General features: G+C 35.5%; 1 protein-coding gene across 1 annotated transcript; it reads right to left on the bottom strand.

Moving 5' to 3' along the window:
* Positions 1 to 23,702, bottom strand: LOC145994237 (RIB43A-like with coiled-coils protein 2). The gene is made up of 7 exons (XM_083130334.1): positions 23,469 to 23,702; positions 20,592 to 20,732; positions 18,837 to 19,000; positions 16,462 to 16,702; positions 14,304 to 14,531; positions 9,538 to 9,644; positions 1 to 329 (listed from the first exon to the last, which is right to left on the bottom strand). The coding sequence occupies exons 1-7, from the start codon at positions 23,589 to 23,591 to the stop codon at positions 188 to 190; spliced, it is 1,146 nt and encodes a 381-aa protein (XP_082986460.1). The 5' UTR covers positions 23,592 to 23,702; the 3' UTR covers positions 1 to 187.
* Between the last annotated feature and the right edge of the window lie 125 nt (positions 23,703 to 23,827).

The following is a 23,827-nucleotide window of genomic DNA, read 5'->3' as shown; positions in this document are numbered from 1 at the left end:
CATTATAATACAAAATATATAAAAGAGGCTGTGATTATCACACGTACAAAAATTGTTAAAAAAAATATACAAATTACAATCAGAAAGCATGGAAAATAAATTTTGCCTTTGAATTTTTCCACATATTTTGCTAATGGCTTCTGAATAACATGTATATGAAAAAATAGACGTGTTGCAACCATCATATTTATCTTGTAGTTGTGTTGAATAAATCAAAGAAGTCATTTGGAACTGATGTCGTGTAAACAGTTTTTTCCAAATATTCTAATTTTGCTCTTTGTTCTTCTGAAAGAGCCTTGTTTTGCTGCAGGATTTTCTTGTTAAGCTCCCTGTAATCATAAACAAGAATTACAGATTGGTTATATCAGTAATCTACTAGTATACAAAATTAATTAGCCTTAGTTCAACTCTTTGGGAATTAAATCAGGCTCTATGAGGACTCCACAATATTCCAGATATAACTAAAAAATCTAAATTCCTCAACTCGATATTACACTCGCTAACTGCTCTAGGAAAGACAGCATATCGCTGTTTTGTCGTATCTCTACATTTCATTGGAAATGATCTGATGACGTTACCATGTTCTGTACATGTTAATGTGTCACATTTTGATTTCAAATGGTGTATTCAAAATCCACATACATCCAACTTCAATCAGTTCTGAAACGTTAGTGCAGGTATACATAAGACAACATATATAGTATTCAGCCAGCGATATTGGATTAAAATTGTTGGGTGCGTCGACATGTGTGGCCATTTTGCACCCTTCAATATACAGGGTGTTCATAAAGTCCCGATACCATTACAAAAAACATAGTTCTGAAACTACATGCAATAGAAGAATGCTGTTGATTGCAAAGTGACTGTTTGTTTGTTTACTTTTGTTGCAGGTTGAAGCAAGCCTTTTACTTGAACTTCAACGAAGCATTCTAGTATTCACTTTACGAAATATCAATTAGGATTTTGATAACTTCAATGAAACTCAGACGTCACTATTTAAAATGTCCATATATTTTTTTCACTTATTGATCTACTATCTTTTGTTTTACGTTGCTATGCTCAAAATATGTATAGAAATTTATACATCGCAATTTCACATTATCAATAATTAATTATACATCTTATTAATTCAACAACGTTTTGGAACATAACAAAATAGTAATTGATAACAACATAAATATCATAATACATGTTAAACACAAAATTAAACAATAAATAATAAATGAAATAAATCAACATCTTTGGGTCAGTCACAAGGTGTGATCGACCAAAATGACAACACTACAGAAAGCACAATGCATGCTGTGGTATGCTGAGTACAAACACCAGCATCTGTTCAGCAAGAATTTCGCTATCGATACGGAAGAGATCCTCCATCCTAATCAAGCTTTGTGAGAAGGCTGCAGAACTTCAGAGACTGGTAGTGTTAAGGACTTGCCTCGCAGTGGACAACCAAGTGTATCTGATGAAACTGTTGACAAAATCCTAACCGTTACTGGTGATATGCTGGGGCATGTATGGGCAGAAGTGGATTACCACCTTGATGTTCTGAGAGCAACTAGAGGGGCGCACATTGAGGTGTATGACATATAAACATGGAGAGTTGTAGCATATTTTGCAATCAACAGCATTGTTCTATTGCATATAGTTTCCGAGCTATGTTTCTTTGTAATGGTACCGGGACTTTATGAACACACTGTATATGGATAGCTGTCCCCTTATCTAAGATTCTTACTTAAAATGTTAAAACGAGGTGTAAAAAGCCCCTTGAGAAAAGTTAAGTGCAAGGTTGTTAAAGGACCTGCACAAGACAAACCCAACACATTAAAAAGTCAGAATACACTAAAAGCACTATATTACAACAACGTAACATTGACAACATCCATTATATAATGGATTCTTTTTGTTTAAAAAATTGCTAACCATTGTTATCACTGTATCTTTAGTGAAAATGAAAATAAATGTCTGATGAAGGGAGCGTGTGTTCTCCTGAAACGTCACAACGAAAAACTGTTTTCTTATGCTTGTAATAACCATAAACTACAGGGAAATAATTCTACAATGCAAGCAATGCGTACATACAAGAAAAACTATTACTTCTTCACAGACAGTGGAAGCAACCAGTTGCTCTCAAAAAACTAAAAACATTGGTTGTATACTGTCATGGAGAAGAGACACAGACTATTGAAGATGGCGTCAGTACATAGCAGTGTAGCAAGAAAGTACAGATAGAAGATGGGTTGACGGAAAAGGTGCTTATGCCAGTGTTTACTGCATTTTGGTTGTGGTTCGGGAAGGCATGGAAGAGGTTGGGGGCACTTATTGAGTGGGGGGGGGGGGTATAGTGGTGTGCATGCCTGATATGTAGGCCCTTTCCCATCGCTTGCAGGAAGAGGTGTCTGTTCATATAGGACATATTTATTTATTATAACATGTGTATATTTATTTATATACATTGTAACATAACCTGAAATGGGTTTAATTTTCAGTTTCAAAATTTTGTGTCATTATTTTGTTGTGAAGTTTGTGATGTTATTTAACTTAGAAGTTGCCACAACTCATGGAGGTGAAGCATAAAGTGATAAAAATATGGAAGAAAAAAAAAAGTAGGGCTTAGTATCGGTTCAATTTTTTTCGCCGGTACCAAAAATTTTGAGTGGCTAGAGCGGCCAAGAGAAACGTCAAAATTTGTCCTTTTCAAAAGTTCGTTCACCCTTCCTTGTGACACTTTGGGCTCCCGCACATGAATTCCATGTACGTTTCCGAAAATGATGCACCCTTCTGGGAAGCAAATGAGAAGATCAAAGGCAGGGCTAAAGTGAAAGCGCTGCACCCAAACGTGACATTGAAGGCATGTAACTGCCTGGTGGTCAACGCTATGTGGAAATAAAAGAAACCATTCCTTGCCAATTCTTTGTTCGCAAAATCGTGGGTCAAAAACGTGACGTTTTCAAAACCAGCATTACTATAATGCTAGGCTCATTCCGGAGTTCCTGAGAAAGGGATGAATGTCGCTGTGGGAGAGAGGGATGTGGATTTACTTCATGTACTCTTACCCTTCTGTGTGACTGCTGCCCGATGCCAACACTGCAGTGACTTGTTTTTATTGCAGATGACAGAGACAGCAGGGCATATACAGAGCTCCCAAATGAGCATGAAATAAACATCTGTGTTTGTGTATATTTTTCCGTTGTTTTCCTCCCTCTCCAGGTTAATCCAAACAATAAGAATGGTGTTTACATTTGTATTTATTTTGCATTCCTTGTGCAAGTTGTACGCTATATGCACTACATAAATTTTATTTTACATGCTATAACTTTCTCTCCTCTTAAAGGCTTGTGTAATGAATTTGGGGATCATGAAATGAAACAGGGACACTTATGATAATCCACCAATTTTTTTGGTGTATCTGCAACATTTCCAAAACTACTTCTTTTTTTTGCATCCTCTGGGGGTTAGAAAGAAGTTCACATAAAATGTCACAGGAAATTTTAAGTGATATAATGCTATATGAGAATAATTTGGGAGGATTTGATATCATTAATACTAATGTGATGTGATGAGTTTTGTCACTCAGTACAAAGGCTGTCGCAGAGAAGGTGAGACCAATTCCTGTATAGGAAAACAGCGACCTCCATTGGCTAGCAAATGTACTAGGGTGAAAATATGGTTCATTAGCTGCCGATTGAGACCAAAATGAGCGAAATAGGTCAAAAAGTTGTGACTGCGTAGCAGTTAAAAGACGAGCATGTACATTGACCCCTCCAAGAATCATTAAAATGAAACAAAAAATTACAAACCACAAAATTTGTATTCAGAATCAGCCATATCGAGTAGACGTACATCTTTTTCAAAATAGGCACCATTGACAGCTAAGCAAGCGTCCATACGCTCCTGCCACTTTGTGAATGTCTTTGAAAATTCGTTGTCGTCTAGCGAACTAAAGAGAACTTGCGCTGCGGTGATCTCTTCTTTGTTCGTCATGAAATGACGACCACGTAAAGTGGCCTTTAAAAGTGGAAATAGCCAAAAGTCGCAGAGTGCAAGGTCCAGGCTGTATGCTCGATGTGCTCTCACAGACATATGCCTATTATCATGAATAATTGCTGCAACAGTATTCACTAGCATCTCGTTAATCACAAACGGTCTTTGTCCAGGATGCGGAAGTAAAGCACCTGATTTGTGCCCATCTTCGAACAACTTGTGCCATTGGTACTATGACAATATAAATAATACATTGTCATAACAACATTTCAAAAAGGTTAAGCTAAGTTCAAAGTTCTACATTTGTGCAATATTTATAATAAGTTAGTATTACAGTTATTTTTGTCTGCTGAACTTAATCGTGTCATGAGGGTGTTGTGCATAGACAACCACTCACGATGGCCACAGCATGTTAGCTTGGCTTTGCATTGGCTAAATAATGCTATTTCCTCACATACAGGATTTGCTCCTATAGAGTTGAGACTAAACAAAGAGCCAAATTTTAATTTGGGTGATGCATTTTGTTCTCAAGGTGACATCATACCATGGAACAAAAAATTAATCATGTCTCAAATTAAGAGCCACACTGCTAGAACAAAAAGGTTAGATAAATTGAACAAAAAGGAAGTGAATAAAATATCAATCTCACCTGGTGATCTTGTTTTTGTCAAATGTAGACAGAGAGACATGGATGATAATCCTATAAGAAAATATTGTTTTCTGTTTGAGGGTCCTTACTTATGTATAAAAAATTTTGGGGATTCTCGTATTTCAATTTTGTTTTGCATGAATGGTGATTTTATTGAAAATGTGGCCATTGAACACGTAAAGTTATGGAGGTGTTCACTTGGTAAGAGGAAATTCTGGTTGCAACATTTGCAGAATATCAATAGCTCACATGCTGATCTGGTGCAGAAATTTCTTGTTCAAAATAAACAAGAACAAGTTGACGTTTCTTTAGCTGCTATATCTTACATAGAGGTAGTAACTGCTTAACACATCAACTTAAAAGGGTGGTTGGTTGGGAGTATCTTCTAGACTGTTGGTCTAGGGAGGTATATTTGACCACAGTACTACTGTTCATTTTGATGGACAAAAATACAATATAATATTTTGAAGTACAAGTTTGTGATTTATTTTATGCACAATTTAGTTGCATGATCACTATATTTAAGTTTATTAGACTTAAATATAACTCCGCACATTTGTGGGAAACTTGGCATTATTATGCACAACAAAAGCAAATTTTAAAACACTTTAATAATAGTTCATCTATGTAACAAACTTGAATAGCTGGTGAAAGATGTTACCCAAGATGTTAGTTAAGTAGTGGTAGTGTACCAAGAATGTAAGTGCATTTAAAATGCTTATATACGAGAATTATTTTATTTGCTATTAGGGAATTGTTAAGTCAATAATTCCTGAAGATGAATTGTTTCCTCGTATATTTTATGAAGTTGACATGTAGCAGAGACATCCACTAGATGATCCAAGCTCGTCACTCATAATTCCATGCCACAGTTGCATGAAAGCATTGTGAAGTGTTCACGTAAAGGCAATAGTAAGTCCTATTGTGACACTTAATGTAGAAATATTTATTATATGAATATATATATTTTTTTTATGATGCACATGTATCTTTGGTGCTTTATCAAGTTTGGATTCTTCCAATAGTAATCGTGTAGTATTGATAGGTTAGGTATTTATGATTTCAAATACACTTATCATGCTAAGCCACACGATGGTGCTGCTATATATGATGATTGAAGGTTGACTATTTCCACATCTTAGGGGTATAAATTTATGAAGGAAAAATACATATTAAGACCAGTTACACTAGTTTTTTCAGGGAATGTAATGTTCCATTTATGTTATAATATAAATGTACTTAATTAAATAAGTGATTACTCTGAGCCACGTGTCTTATATTTATAATGATCGTAAGTATCAAGTATCTTTTGAGATAACCATTCTTACCATGTTTTGGATTAAAGATATGTTAGATGTATTTTTGATGACTTCTGAAATCACACATGACTACGTTACAAAGATTTTAGTCAATTAAGCCTCAGAGATATGTTATTTTATCAATGCACTTGCTAGGATTGATAAAATATTTATACAGACTAGGATGGAATTTTGTTGGTATGAGGTATATTTTAGTTGTTTTATTCTAAATGAATAACAACGTTAATTTGTGATTTATTTTGACAGCATATTAAAGGACTTTGACATGATCATATGATATCTTTGCACTTGAAGATATTATAGTAATGAGCTTTCACAAGGTAGTGTCAGTGTGATGTAATTCTCTATAAGTGTGATCTATATTAAGAGTAGACACAGATTGATTAATTATTTGACAATTTCAGATAGTATTTTCTCAATTGCAAACTCAAAGCAATTCTGATAACAATCAAAAATTGATTCATGTTTGTAAATTCTTTTAAATATACACATGTATATGTTTGACAGTGTTATACATCTGAGATTATATATCCAATATTTATGTTCATACTTCATAAATGTATAATGCAATATTTTCAAACATATTACAAAACATGATAATGATATCTTAACTGATAACATATTGTTTATTTTGTTGGTTTGAAGGACAAAAGATACTGCTTTGTTTCACAACCATACCCATGTGGGTTGGTTGGTTGAGTTCTTCTCTTAGACTGTTGCTTAAGGGTGGTACAGTGAGTCGCAGTACTTTATGCACAATTTTTCTTTAGTCAGATGTCAATGTAAAAATTTTCTCATTTTTCGGGCTTCTTTCCTTGAGTCTGAAACATTAGTTCAGGTATGAAGTATTCATGTGTAGAGTTTGCCTTAAGTTGATCTTTGTAATCCGACATTGGTCCTCATTCATATATCTTGATCCTTAGTTGTGATTAGCGGTGGAAAAATTCAATATAACAAATATTCTTTGTTATGTGTATTTTGGAGTGCAAAAAATGTATAATATAATGTGATAGCATGTGCATAATAGATTTTAATGCTAAGATTTAGCTGTGGCGTAAAAACATTTTACATAAAGCTCTGAGATTCCAAGAGTTGAATTTTAGGCTCAAATAGAAATAAACTTGACAAGAAGCAAAGACATTTTGATCTAAGCTTAAGTCAAGTAGTAGGTTCCTTTAAAATGCTAGAATGCATTATGGCTCCAAAATGTGTTCACAAAGGGCAGAATAGGAAATTCGTGCCGTGACGCTGTGAGTTCAGGAACAACAGTTATTTGAGATTTATAATTTTGTGCGCACATCATAATTTATACATTTCTTGCATGAATTGATTTGTGATGTAAGAAATCTTAGTTTCGACACTCTGTAAATCTGAGGATGTTTGCTTTTGATGCAGGGACTTAGATTCTTGTCTTGTTAGCTGATGTTACTAGACAAATGGATGAATACACAATGGGAAACTTAGTTGGATCATAGGTAACTTACTCTACATATAGAAAATTATAATTAATATATTTTTGGCTAAATAAAGATTAATATAGAAATTATGCTCTCAGATTAAGAATGAAGTTCTTAATGGTACTTCATTGGTTGATAATAAATAAAAATGTTATGTAGCTACATTGTTTTATGTAAAAATGGTTCATATGGAACTTCACTAGATAATAGTTGTTGGTATGTAGAATTTGATTTTGTTTTATTTGTTTTGCAACATTATTATGTACTAAAAACTCATTATGTGTAGTTGCACTGTATTGGTTCATGATGAACAAGTTCTTGTTGTATTGTTGGAAAACAAATATTCAGTTATACTCAGATGAATATAATGCTAAACATGAAAACAGTTTGTAAATATAGAGGCATTATATTAATTATTATATGTTAAAAGTCTCAGTACTGCTCAGATATGTTGTTGTGGGTTCGTCCCTTGTTGAGCGCCAGTATGACAATATAAATAATACATTGTCATAACAACATTTCAAAAAGGTTAAGCTAAGTTCAAAGTTCTACATTTGTGCAATATTTATAATAAGTTAGTATTACAGTTATTTTTGACTGGCAATATGAAAAACAAATATCTTCAATCATATGTGTTCTTTCAGACAAGAAAGATATGATATATTCAAATTTATAATTAAATTTATTCAAATTGTGTACATTTGCATTGGCTTTAAGGTTTATACACAAAGGTCAACTCTTTAAAATTGTTCAATGTTCAATGTGATGTCATACTTGGTATTTTGTATCAACATTCAAAAAATGGTAATTGTGATCAATAGATAAGTATATTGTAATATACATAGTAAAATAGCTATAACAGAGCAAATGTGTACATTTACAACACAAACATTCAAGCTGTTAAGCACTTAGGGACAAAAATATAAAACAAAAACAATTGAAGATTGCACATACTAAAAAATCTGGCTTGAACTAGTAGCTCTGATACTAGTTGTCTGTGACTTTGTGAAGGGCTCAAGATGGAACAAAGATAAGTACAATTTTAGCATTATGGAATGGGGATATATTTGTACAATAATTGTTGCTTTTAAAGCATTAAACTTGGAAATGTGATAATAACTTGGATGCTTAAGTTATATAGAAGCCTTTTATGACTTGAATGAACTTTGATCATGATATAATCTGATAAAGATTCGAAAGTTGTGGAATGACACTGATATGTATAATAGATGCCATGTTGAATTGGAAGCAGTGAATAAGTATCTGTTTTCATCTTCCTTAAGGGGCTGGCTTGTGAATGTTACAGTTCCTCAAATGAGTGCTTGGAGGAAGGTCGCATAGAGTGACACTTATATGTTCTACGTTTGGAGGTGATTTGAGAAGATGATGAATTTCGAAAACTGAAGCTCAGAATTGTAGATACAAAGACTTGCTTTATCCTGGAAGGAGATAACAAAGATATATATATATATATATATATTCTTATGTATAGCATTGATATCTTATAAATATTCTTGTAAACAAAGGCATAATTTGATGCCATTGTAATTTTTGTTGTTTCTAGTTTTTTCTTTCATTTTTATCAATATAATAATTATAAAGTTATCAGTATATGTAAATTTAAATTTCCTTTCCAATATAGCACCATAGCTACTACCTATTGTGCTGATACTGAGTTTGAATTATACTGACTAACTTAGTTAAAGTACACTGTGGCTCTACTCAGTCTGTCTTGATCGGCATATGCCTGTTGAAACATTGCATATGTTTCCGCAGCACTTTTCCCTAAATGCCAACAAAATTTTATGGCATGTCACTGTTCATCTTGAATACTCATCGCGAAAAGCAATGTTATACACAAAAACCTGGAGAGGTAAACGAAACACGTTTCACGTAAATCAACACATCTGCTCACTAACGTGGTTTCGCAACATGTGACAACTTGCTACGGAAACCGAATGAGTCATCCTACACGACGCAACTAGTGCCGAAACCATAGGCAGTGTTGCCAAGCCAGGAAAAAATCTGTCTCACCTTCTCTGCGACAGCCTTTGTATTTTAAACTGGAATTATACAAGTACCGGTATCGGCTCAGCCCTAAAGAAAAGTGTCATATTTCATCACTTACCTTTGATCCCTCATAATTTCACGTTCCTTCAATTCTGCAATTCGAGCAACACCGTTCGTGAAATGTGTCCAATCAGTTTCTCTCTTTGCTTCTGCTTCTCGTTTTAGCTGAAATTACAAAGTGAATAATAATAATAATGCAAGTGTTTGAAAAGTCATTTTTTACTGAGTTATTTTTTTTACAAGTAACTGAGTTACATGTACAGTTACTTTTCACTGGGAATTTTCTTGCAAACATGTTAGACACAATCAATGATCAAGACTTACATGAACTTTACTTATACTTCTGGTACATATTATATGTCATCATATATCTATATTATTGCAACATATAAAAAATTATGAAAGAAGGAGTCATGCTTGAATGATCACTCTTTTTTTTCCCCCATTCTTTCCATATATCCAAATACCTTAAACACATTCTCGACTTCTTTCTAGCTAAACTACCGTGAAGGCAGCAATACACCCAAAAAAACTGAAGTCATCACATGGAATTTGAAATTACTAATGCTTCCCTGATGGCATAGTGGTAATGTTGTTACCTTGTAATCAAGGGGTCTTGGGTTCGATACCCGGTGGAGGCTCTTTGTGGTTCGGATCCCACTTAAAACTGTAGGTCCAGTCCCAATCTGCATATGTGTGCATAAAGTGGACTTAAAACATCAATTTAGGGGATTTCATGAAAATTATTTCCCCGTACCACCCACAGAAAAGACATCCCAGTCAACAAGGTAATGTTACCACAACGTTGTGGCAACGTTAGTCCCTAACATACCTAACGTTGTGGCAATGTTAACCCCTAACATACCTAACGTTGTTATAATGTTCAGTGTATGTTGATACAAAGTTGTGTCAACGTTTAAGGGTAATTTATTTCAACGTTGCTGCAATGTAGGTTGACAACGTTGTGGCAACATATACTGAACATTATGTAGCATCGTTGGGTACGTAAGGGGTTAACTTTGCCACAACTTTTTTGCAACATTACCTTGCTGCCTGTGTAATTTATGAACAGTGACGTGCGGTGACGTCGACAGTTGGGGTAGCAGTCAGTGGCGTGCTCAAGGGGGGGGGGGGTTGGTGTGGATCACACCCCTCCTCCCTTTAGGGCCAGTATTATTACAAAAACGAAGAATGTCAATAACAGGAAAAGATTGCAAAATTATGAATGAGTACTAGAAAAAAGTACACGTAACCCCACCCACATTCGAAAATAAAAAACTATTTGATTTGACTCTAAGCCAGAGATCCTGGGTTCGAATCTCGGATTGGCCATTTGTGTTCTTTGTGTGTGTCCCTTCATCAATTTTGTCGTACCAAAGGTGGCGGAAAAGCGAAGTAAAATAAACCAAATTGAGCAATTAATCAATGATTTGATTTAATTTTTGTTACTTAGCGTCGCTTTCTTGTCACATTTGGTTAATTGCAAAGATGATACGATGAAATTGATGAAGGGACGAGCACAGGGAACGCCCATGCCCGGGTCGGGGTTCGAACCCGGAACTCCTGGTGTCGTAGCACGCTGTAACCACTCCCCCACGCTTGGTTGATTTGGTGACAAGTAACAAAACACAACACACTTTTTTGTAGTTTCTTCAATGATATTCATTTGACTTTTTGAGTTCTGAGATACATTTTTCATTCCAAATTATTTCATTATTCACTGCAACACATAGGACAAGAATGCGCACTCATCACGGGTTCGAATCCTGGCCTGGATTGTTCATATGAGGTCCCTTCACCAATTTCATCATATCATCACTCAATCCTCATTTTCGCAATAACCAAATGTGGCAGAAAAGCGAAGTAAAATAAACCAAACCAACAACAATATGAACATCGTGTTCTCTTGCCCAAATAAATACATCCGTATTTATGACTGTTAGAGACCAAGGCCTTCCCGATGGCGCAATGGTAGCATCGTCGCCTTGTAAGCAAGGGGTCCCGGCTTCGATTCCCGGTGGAGGCACATAGTGGTTCGGATCCCACTTTAAACTGTAGGTCCAGTCCCGATTAACCTTACTGTGCATAAAGTGGACTTAAAACAACAGATCGTTAGAGACCAAGAGTAGTATATTTAAATAAAACACTACTAAAACGAGAGTCAGAGAGAGCCTGAGCACATATTTGAAATTTAATCATTATATATTCCATACTTGAATAAGAAAAAAAGAAAGAAAGCATGACATTATTGTCTGCACATAACACGTTCCCATTTCATAAATAATAAAACCACATCCCATATTATACATACGCACATATTGTACAACGTGTAAATACAGAGAACATAAGTACTGCAGAAAATTTTACCCTGAGTTCTTTAGAGGATTTACAGAAAAATTATGAAAAACCAATCCCCTATCTGCCCTATAGGAGATAGACTGGAGGACCTGAAAGCCTGGGCTTTCAACCATTGCAGCGGGGGGCGAGGGGACAAGGGAGGTAGAGAGAAATCTTCCTTTTCCTTGGGCCGGCCGTTTCTACCTGGAAACTGGTCTGGCGGAAGAAGAGCGAGCTAGGGTATCCAGCCAGCTTTGCCCGCGGAGAACACCGATGGACGAGAAGCGCGTGGAAAAGACAGTGTTGCGTATGAACTGTGGTGGCTTTAACAAGACAATAAATATTGTGATTTGAATATAATTCGAGATGTGAGATTGATTGATCTATCTCTGCTAGACTAGCTACTCCTCAGTGCACGTCACTGTTTACGAATATAACAACAATGCATATTTAAAATATGGTTATTTTGCATGGTAAGCTATTAGCAATCTTGCCAAGGCATTTTTGTATATAATACATATGCGTAACAGGAAAAACCCATGTTTGTAATGTCACAGTTTCTCTTTACAGCTTATAAAAACTTTTCCTGCTCCACCAAAATAGGCAATTGTTAGTCTGGAGAGTTCGATGAATTAACCAATCTCTAACTACACCCTGGTAATCAGTTTCTTTTTGCAGTACTTAGCTCCTGGTATATAGTCTGGGATAAAAATATTTATCATGGGAGTTTCACTTGTATTCACCACATTTCATTTTCTGATCTTCCTTACAACTTCAATATTCACACTTCTTTCGAAGGATAATAAAACACATTTTTTCACTAATTGCAATCGAAGTTATCCTTATTTGTGTTACTAAAACTTATGTTTGTTTTGCATTTGAGTCGCACTGCCATCTAGTGTACGCTGTAGGAAATATAAGATTTGATGGACAGTGCAGACACAAATTCAGATTAAACAAAACACTCCGACCTGACGTTTGTGGTGTTCATGGTGGTGACCATCCAAACTAAAGCGCATTCGAGTGGAATGTTTTTTTTGTAACGTTGATGCAAGGTTATCACAACGTTGTTCCCCTACATACAACATTCATCATAAATACAACATGCATACAACGTTGTGGCAACATTAGTGTGTTGACTGGGATAGTTGCAAAATCTGGCTCTTCCCCTCTCATTACAAATGTTCAAGTTAACAATTTGAGTGTCGTAAAGTAACAGTAAAAGTAAATGCTTATAAAGCCACTTCTATTGGAAAAAGTAACTCCATTACAGTTACTTATTTTAAAAGTAGCCAGTTACAGTTAGAATTTCTCAAAAAGTAACTCTTACTTGTAACTACATTAGAAGTAACTAGTTACTTCCAAAACACTGGAAGAAAAATTCTAATATAACAGTTGGGCTGAAAAGTTCGTAGGCTGACTCATAGATGGCGTTACTAGAATTAAATCCATGTGATTTTTATTTAGTACTAACCTTCAAAAGATATGTGTATAAATTTCACAGCTGCCGGATAATTAGTTCGTGAGAGATAGCATTGTGAGTGAAGCAGCTTTTGTTATTGTGAAAAAATGGATAAAAAAGAATTTCGTGTGTTAATAAAGCATTGCTTTTTGGCGAAAAAAAATACTGTTGAAGCCAAGGCTTGGCTTGATAAACATTATTCGGACTCTGCACCAGGAAAATCAACCGTTGAGAAGTGGTTTGCTAAATTTAAACGAGGCGAAATGAGCATCGAAGACGATGCACGCAGTGGACGCCCCAAAGAGGCTGTTACCGACGAAAACATAAAAAAAGTCCACAAAATAATTTTAAATGATCGAGATAGCTGAGATTATTACATAGCGTTGTTGGAGCGTTTAAAGGATGAAATCACGAAAAAACGGCCCCATTTGAAGAAGAAAAAAGTGCTGTTTCATCAAGACAATGCACCGTGTCACAAATCAATGAAAACGATGCCAAAATTATATGAATTAGACTACGAATTGCTTCCCCATCCACCATATTCTCCAGATCTGGCCCCCAGTGACTTTTTCCTGTTTGCAGACCTTAAAAGAATGCTCGCTGGAAAGAAATTTAGCACTGATGAAGAGGTAATCGCCGAAACTGAGGCCTATTTTGAGGCTAAAGAGAAATCGTACTATAAAAATGGCATCGAAAAATTGTATGACCGCTATAATCGTTGTATCGCCCTCAAAAGCAACTATATTGAATAATAAAATCGAATTTTGTCAAAAAAATATTTTTTACTATGTTAGCCTACGAACTTTTCAGCCCAACTGTTACGTACCCAATGAGTACTATATATAAATTGACTTCTGTAATGTGTGGTGAAAAATACAAAATGTAATACAATTCTCGTTCTTCTTTGCTTCGATTCGCGAGGAATCTTATATAGAAACTCACCAAGGTATACCTATAATTTATTTAGTTTTATTAATTCTTCCAGTATTCAGATCCACCCAACCCTAGTGGAATAAAATACGTACCTTATTTTCTTCGATTTGCCTTAGTTGCTCTTGCCGAATTTCAGCCACCTGCTCTGGAAGCATCCCTTTGAACTTAGATCTTATCAAGCGGCTTGGGCCAAGTGTTCCAACGGCTGCTGCTGGATCCTCCGTGAGAAAATCTCCAGTTGTGGCATTGTAAATCTCCGCCATGTTATCCTCCTGTTCCTGAGTTTCCTCCAGTTTATTCCTAGCCTCTTGCTCAGAAGCCTTCAAGAAAGTAAAATATTCAAATCCAGGGTCGTTAGAGGTCCAGGAATTGTAAATAAATTCAATTCCAGACCGGAAGAGAAAATCAGCAAGTGTAAATGGGTTCTGGACTGTAAAGAATCTTTTTATCTTTAAAATCTTTCAATTCGGTTTAGGAACTTTTTTTTTCCGGATCAATTTAAATACGGTCCAAGTTCTGTATTGAAATGAAATAATATGCAATTTGGACCGAATTTAAATTGTGCGAGAAAAAAAGTTCCCTTTCCTGTTACGGAACCCAATAGAACTCATTACAATTCATTGGTTCCTAGAGCTTTAACAACCCTAGGGTTGTTAATTCCGGTTGGGAATTGAAAATAAATTCAATTCCCAACCAGAAGAGAAAATCAGCAAGTGTAAATGGGTTCTAGACTGTAAATAATCTTTTTACGTTTAAAGTATTTCAATTAGGTCCAGGAACCATTCTTTCCGGATCAATTTAAATATGGCTCACAAACCTTTTTTTCTTTCATTAACATTACTGACATCGGTTATACGCTTATTCCTGTTTAGGATTGCTATATTTCATAAGTGAAAATCCGGTATATTGCTGAGCCTGAGGTGAAAAGGGGGAAGAAGCCTTGATCCAATAACCATAACATTTATGGATACACACTGAAACTGCCATACGGTCCCCGAGATAATATATTTCAGAAACGATTTTCAATGATGCCGAGGAAAATGAAACCACCACCTTGTAGTATAATTTTAGAAGACTTTTTTGCAACCAAAGTCACAAAAATTCAAGACTTAAAAATAATTTCCAGAAAACCATTTTGTACCTTACATAATAGTTTTATGTATAGGAATGTAATAAATAAATAACAAAATTCATGATTCCGATTCCGGGACATTAGTACATCCTGAAGAAACTTATCATGACACGGAGACAAAATTATACAATTTCGGGACTGTCACAGAAAATCAGAGGCATATAGCAACCACATTCCTGTTAGAACAATAACTTTCTACAATCCGAGTACACTGTATATTAGCAATGTCACAAAGTCAATTTCTGATGTATGAATACCGGTTTCAGAATCATAAAATTCTGCTATTCAAACCAATTGTCACACATAAATAATATTATTGTTACAAACTACATAGAAATTTAAGCGAAAAACACAGACTCTACCAGGATATAAACCAAAGTCTCTGACATATACTGTACCATTACTGTAGCACAGAGCTACTTACTTAGCCACCTATGGTTTTGTCTGATTTTTCACTTAACGCTGTTTGTTAGAGAAATGGCACAGTATGTCGGAGGAGTTTAAAATTGCCTTTCTTTCCTAGAAAAATGACCAGTATAATTTACACTTTATTTTCTCTTCTTTCCCGGAGAAGCTAATGTAAGAACTGCATGTTGTGTTAAATTATTTCTTGCCTCCTTCTGAAGACCAAGCTTTGCCATGGGACCACTTCCGCTTGCTTGTACTCATTTGAGTCTCCCACCATCAAGCATGCTATGTTCTATGAGCCTATACAATGGAATGTCAATAATCGTAGACACATATATGTTTTGGCAGTTTCAGCCCACAATCATCTTTCATTTTCATATATCACTGTGTATTGGTAAGATAGAAAAAAATATATTTTAACATGGAGATGATTATGTTCACTTAAGTTTCAATTTCATGGCATCTTTCACTTCACGATTCATATTTGAGGGCCCACTACCCCAGGCAAAATACGGGTTTATGTGTTACTGTTTGTTTTGCCTGTTTGAGCATTATTTGCTCGAGAGAAGATTAAGTATGCTATCTAGCATCGTTCATGCGAACTATTTGGTGTCCGAGAGAAATGCTCTCCCTGCAGCACTCTAGTCGCCACTGATTGCAAACCACTTAACTGAAAAACCTTGAAATTAAAAGATTATTACTGGACTTACTAAAGCTTTGTTGTAGTCCGCAATGGCCTGGTTCAGTGCTCTCTTGCACGCCCTCTCTGCTTTGTCCATTTGAGATGCTCTTTGGTCGCAAACTTTCATCATTGTTGTGTAAGCCTCCTCGGCTTTCTGGCGGTCTGTATCTGCTTTTCGCCGCTCTGCTATCTGCTGCTCCAGCCAAGCTCTCTGCTGCTCCTTCTGAACCTTGATCCGAACTTTTGCATCTGCATCCTCTCCAGCAAACCTGTAAGCGTTCCGATTATTTCTACCAGCACAATCAGAATTCTACAGTAACATTCATGCAAACTTCACCCTGAATTAGTGGTTAAAGTGGTAGATATATAATAGGTTGCTTGCTTGTGGGTGACAACAATGGAGCTTCTCTCAACCCATTTTCACAGTTTCTCAAGGGATTCCACTCCTGACCCAAAGTGGTGCCAATCAACTAACGATCATCCACAGTGCATACACCTCAGGTAACGAAATGTGGTTTGCTGAACATTATGCCAACCATACTAAAAGTGGTTGGCCACAGGCACGTAGCCAGGGGGTGGGCTTTTTGAAAAGTGTGAGGTGCATTTTCTTACCATGTTTTGTAACAAAATGACGCGAAATGAACTGCAAATTGCGAAATAATCTCTTATGAAATTTAGAGTTTATTTACCGATGTGATACTTTCTGAAGTCTGAATTATCATGCAAATCACAGAAAATGGTTTAATGCTGCTGTAAATATCTGAGAAGCAAAAATGGACTCCTTTACACAGGAAAAAAAACAACTTATTACTCCTATAACTACATAAATGTTCTATTAGAAGGAATATCTGTAGTTTTTAAATTAAAGTTAGGGTTTTACTCACAATTTTAACACCGATATGCTATTCTTTATGCTGTGTTTAATACCAAAATTTGCATCGAAATCTTGATGTTTTATTCACCATAAATATGTGGCTCTACTTGTTTTTACTGCTAGATACAGGGCTGCTGTTAGGGATGTGCAACATATGCCACAACACAGGGCCTCAGGCTTCCAAAATATTTACATAATATTAGTGCATTTTTTATTCACATTCATTTCTTGTGCACTAAATACTTCCATCACAAGCTGCCGTGGCTTTACACATTACCAAATTTTGTCTCTGCTTCACGCAAAATCCTATGTGTGTTGAGGCTGGGGAAATAATTATGCAATACTAATAATAATGTTGATTTTAAGGTAGAATTTTACGAGGAGTGGAAGGAGTCTATATTTTCACTATAAGGGCCTTGCAGGTATAGTTTGCACAGGCCCTTGCCAGGCCCGAAGCTACAATTGATCTCCAGGGGGGGGACTCATGGGTTATCAGGGGGGACTTTGTAAACAAAGCTTCTAAAACATTATTGAAGTGTTAATTGACTGCTATTGACACCATCCCTTAATACACACTCCATACTATTTTCGATGATACAGGTATTTATATCATACAAGTAAAAAATGTACAATATTCACTTCAGTCATAGTGCCTGCCGTACCCTGGTCGAAGCAATAAAACTTCCCTTTCTTCCCAAAACTTTGGATCTGTTGTCATTTGACGCAGCTGTGGAAGAAATGTGGATGATGACGTAAAAGTCACAGATATTTGTCAAACGAGAGGCTGCAACAGGGGCAGGGAAGTTGCAGATAAAGAACCTCCCCTATGAAAGAACTTTCTAAAGCCTACAGAATCTTCTAAACACTTGCCGCACCTTAGACTTCTGTTCACAAACAAGATGAACAAATGTAATAGCTGCTGTTCATGTTCTGTGAATTTATCCTCGCGAACTTGTGAACAATATAATATATGCTGTCTATATTTTCACTTTTCACTTCAAAGAAATTAGAATAAAAAATAGTTCTATCTAATGTCAAGGGAGCTGACGGTAGTGCCAGAGGGGGGCGGGGGGCTGGGCCTTACATTTCTTAATGGTGGTCCTGGGTATAGTCACTATGGTGGAAATAAGAGAGTTCTGCAGTTATCAAATGAAATTAAATATACACAAACTCCATCTGAAAATTCCATGTCTACCCAAAATCAGCACAATTTACAATAGAAATAATCTCCATCATGCTAGACTTACACTCTTGGGAAGTGGAAATCTGCTACTGTTGTATTTTTGTGCATGAAATTTTGAATTACTGTACTCTTGGAAGTTGTTGAAAATGTGATATAATAGCATTTAATGTTTCCTCTGAACACAAAAACATCACAATTAGAATTACATGTAACACATAAAAATGTTATTTTTGTTTTTCACAATATTGCCAGTCACCATCTCTGACACTTGGGTCAGCAGACACTTGAAAACCCAAATATACTATAAACAAAACACTACATGTAGTAATGTGCAAAGTCCTCTTACTTTTGGAGTGATGAAGGGCCTAATCTAGGGTCATCATCCTGGACCCTAGCTGGAATGCTTTTCTTCAAGCCATCTGGATCATATAAATCAAACTCCCGTCTATCTTCTGGTTTTTGGTATGTAGCACGGAATATTTCAATCTCTTTATTAAGTTGCCTGTTGTCCTACAAATAGAAATGTTTCAAAATAAATTACCAATGCAATGAAGTAGTAGTATACTGTAGTACTACTTGTTTATTTCATTTTGGTTTTCTGCCCCTTTAGTTTAATTTGAATTTAAAATTTTGGGTGCATCAGCACTTAGGCTATTTTGCACCCGTCACTTTATATGGGCTCCAGCCCCTTACCATAACTAAAATAACATAACTGTAATGTCGTGTCATAACTAAAATATTAAAATAACAAAATTTTCTGACCGGTTAAAAGCTGAGGCTGTTAAGAGGCACTCAGCACACATAAGGACAAAACACAGGCCAACAAAATGAATTATACTGGCCATAAGGCCAGTCGCCGGAGCCTCGTTCGTCTGCAAAATGCAGTCCAGGGTGTACTACGTGGAAGTGAGGTTGACAATTGGGTGTACTATGTGGAAGGTCACCCCGCTTTAGTATAATTATCACTTACACAATGATAATATTTCTTATAATATTTGGTTCTTGTCTTTTTATTGTAAAAAGTACATTCAGTCTCCCAACTGAAGACAGACTTCAGAACTATTTCTTGTCACATTGTTTAAATTAAAATAATATTAAGTTTTAGTGGCTAAAAATGTAATACCTAAGTAAAACTTTCAATGTATGCCTACACATCTCTTTCAAGAGAAAATACAAATAGATTGCAATTAAATATACTACATCATAGTAACCTCTGAGGGCCAAGTCCTGCCATGAGGTTTCTCGTTGTATGTGTGGTCAGCAGATCGAGCCAAAGATGAGAGCACTATTGATTTGGTTACATGGAAGTTCTCTTATCACCATTATTTTATTTTTTTCTCTTTTTTCATTTTGTAAAGTGGCACACATTGTTCAAAATCTTATCTTTAATTTATTTAAAAAGTTAAAATTTGTTCCTTATATAAACATTTGCTGGATCTATGAATCTGTCATACTGAGTGTGTGCTATGGGAGGTGACTGTGTCGTCTTTTTTTTTTTTGTATTGTAATATTCAGTATATTTACATCTAACATCTGATGCAATATGGGGAGGGGGAAGGGGTAGCATGGCCCCAATTAACCTTTGCTCCTCTATAATGAAATTTCCTGACTCGTTAAAAAGAAATGTCTTACAAATTACAAAATTAATTACATTTTAATTAAATTTATTTCATCCCATTTGTGAAAAGCCACTGCAGCAAAACAGTGATAAAGTAACAGTATTAAAATTCACTGAGGACAGAATTCGTGGATGCTGAGTATAGTACAGTTATGAGCAAAAGTGTGTTGTAATTGACCAGTAAAAAACATTTCTCTGGTTTCAAAGTGTGAAATTACATTTTATGAGCTCAAAATAATTTCATTATATTTAAGATTGATTAAATTCTCGATCACAATAACTTCAGAAGAAAGTTCAATTTTATGTACATAACCACTTTCGCTTATGACTGTACAAAATCTTTACTAAGTTAATTCTGTGATAGGGCATTAATATAAGATTAATATAAGATTTGAAGATTAACCTCATGATATACGTACAAACAGTATTATTAAGAAGGTTACATAAATAAATTAAATGTAAAAGAACCGAGATGTTTCTTACATCCTTAGACTTTTTTTCTAGAAGTTGAGCGATCTGAGCCTGTTTGGAAGCCTGCTCATCGTACTTTGCATTGAGCAGACGTTCTTCTTCCTCTCTCGCCTTTCTTTCAGCAACCTGCTGGGCTAAAGCTTCTTCATCTACCTGAAACAATAGAGCTTTCAATTGCAAATCAACTTTTAAATGATAATTTGATTTTTGGAATAAATGTAACAAAAAATAGGGAAAAAACAGCAGAAAACATACTGAGGAAATATTATGCTGCTAATCATTAGAATCTTGTGTAAACCATGATGGATCCCTGCGTAGAATCAAAATATCTTCTCAGTAAATGTTATTAATTGCATTATAGTATTACTGTTTTTCTATTTCTTAAACTATGGTTAAAAATTGTCAAATCTCTCTCCTTATTTTCTTGTGTGCATTCAATCTTTCTTTTGTGTTTCTTATATATATATACCCGGTACATAAATGTTATACATATACACTGGTATGGCATTCTGGTACCTTATTTATCGGTGAAAATTAAACTAATAACATTTTATACTAACGAAAGAAACATGTGTGTGAGTTTATGTGTAACTACATGGATGAATAAAGACATTTATGAGCGTACCACAATATTTTGAGTTGTTCTTGTGATGTCCACAATAACAAACCAACTTGAAGAGTACCAAAACCTTTCTTCCAAGAAAGAACACTGTGTATATAGTTTTACAGAGCAATTGTGATCCAGTCGGAAGCAATTTTGCCAATATCTTTGTTCATAAAAGCAGTTCTGGGCTCACGCAACCTATCAATGAAATATTTTGGGGAATAAGATGACAAGGCATGGTGCTTACCACACCACCTCTGCTATGCCTGAGATGAAGCATGTGTTGGTCATATCCCCATACCCACTATGTGCCATCATAGTACAGTGAAATGCAGAGTGGATTAATTTTTTCCCTTCATGGTGGAAGTGTTATGTAGATGATAACATTATATGTGATGTTTATATTTTGAACAGATTAACATTTCAGTGGTGCTATTCCTAATTATAATGGTGCTTAGCTTTAGAAAAAAATTATAAAATAGAGAATTGTTTTTTGTATTAATAGGCTAACAGAAAAAAAGAGAAAACCTGCAATGATTTCTGGATAAAAAATATGGTAACAGTTCATTATATCGGAGACACATTTCTTCATTTTTACAGAAGAAACTACTTACGGAAATGAGTTTCTCTAAGGTTTCCAACGTTCGTCGAGATATTTTCTTTCATCGTGGAATCTATTTGACTGGGAAATCATGTATTTTTCAAGAGAAATACCTCACCGACGCACAAGTGCCTTTGCTTTCGCGGTACTATTATCATATGAGGGAAACACCTACAAATCATATATTTCGGACTTCTTTACATTGCTAACGTGTTACTTTCGAATGTGGAACATTTCCTAAAGTGAAATAATGCATATCAATGTCTATTTCTTAGATTTACGAGTACTTACTGTTACTTGTTGTTTCGAATCTGTAACACATTATGGCCGTGATAGCGTACTGGTTTAGGGGGCGTTCTGAGAGTGTTTTGTCGATTTATGCAGTGTTGCAACCTCGTTCACCGGAAAATATCTACTTTCGTGCCCGGATTTGAAATTATGATAATACGTCGCAAACCTTGACGTTAGCCTCACAAACCATTGACGTTAGCCCCACAAACCATTGACGTTAGCCCCAAAAACCATTCACGTTAGCCCCAAAAAACATTTTCCGTAAGGTAAGGTTAGGTTAGGTTAGGCAAGCATAGTTAAAAAAAAAAATACTCGACACATCATTTTCTAGTGAAAACACAGCGAGGCTGAAACACTGGTTATGGGGTTGCATCATCTTAACACACGGAACATTGCACTCTCGTGCAGAAAGCAAATGGCGGGAGCAGAAACAGCGTGTCGGACAGAGATTTTCGCAGAAAACAACACGCATTCACATTAAAATGGATGAAATCTACATTCAGGAACTTCCACAACGCTAAAGAAAATGATTTCCGTAAGTACTTTCTCCTGTAAATTTGAAGGAATCCGTTTCCCTCATACGATAATGTTACAGCTTTCGCTACGTGAACTGCATGCTGCGTACGTTTGTATTTTTCGGTGAAGAAGGTTGGAAACACTGCTTACCCACAACAGGAGTCAAGATGTACCTGCCATATTGTGTGTTACGGAAGCGAAGAAATGAATACAAAAATTCACTCTGTACGTGAAAAATTGTGTTTGTTTTCGTGTAAAAAGCATAATGGCACCTTGAACTATGTTCAGCAATACACAATTGGTAAGTACGAACCATGCGAAACACAAAATATCCGATTTTAATCTGTCTCCGATATAACGAACTATTACCCAAAATATATATAATTAAGTACAAGGGCGATTATATTAATCTTGTGCGTTCCATTATAGCAACAGCTACAATCTAGATCATATTATAGTATTAGTGGAATTTCAATTTGTTATTACAAAGCTTTGGTTCTGTTGACAAATCAAGTCTGATGATGTGTCTGTAACAAGAACAAGACATAGGGAAAGGACAATGGGAAAACAAACTCACACCACTTACGATATAAAGTCGAGCATGTGTACTGTGTATCTATACAAAATTAAGCATTATTAAAGACGTGTAATAATGGATTAAGAGATTTCGGAATAACACAAAAGTGTATTAAAAGAAATTACCATAGAAAATAATTGCACCCATACTCCGACTTCATTTTTTGCAGCTACTTATACTATGCACGAGATCATAATTTATTAGTGGTTCTATAACCACACATACTTGCTATCAACATTTTGACAAAGACTGAATGTCTACTTTTTTAACATTCTAAACTAGTGAAGTTGAACAACTTACTCCAATCAATCTATTTCTGGCGTTGAAAATCCTTGCTTTTCTTTCATTTTCAAAAGTTTGTCTCTTTTGTATTGATGCTAATTCCCTGTGGTCTACAGGAAGAGATCTATGAAAATTTAACATTTTCCCCTTTATACAAGCGAATTCGATACTCAGAACAGAAGTTATTTACGAAATGCTATGAACCGATACAAACTTGCTCCTTCTCCCACGACAGTTTACCCGTTGCTATGGGTAACTGTTATGGTTTTGATATATTCAATACTAAACTAGAAGTTAGAAGGAAGTTCTATAGTAAAATAATATTGCAATATTTTTAAAGTTATTATATTAAATATCAGAATGCATTGGCTGCTCTC

The sequence above is a fragment of the Lepisma saccharinum genome, chromosome 10, assembly GCF_977018435.1.
Source record: "Lepisma saccharinum chromosome 10, izLepSacc3.1, whole genome shotgun sequence".
In the NCBI taxonomy this organism is placed as follows: domain Eukaryota; kingdom Metazoa; phylum Arthropoda; class Insecta; order Zygentoma; family Lepismatidae; genus Lepisma; species Lepisma saccharinum.
Note: the sequence above shows the minus strand (reverse complement) of the source record. Positions and strands in the feature narration are given on the sequence as shown.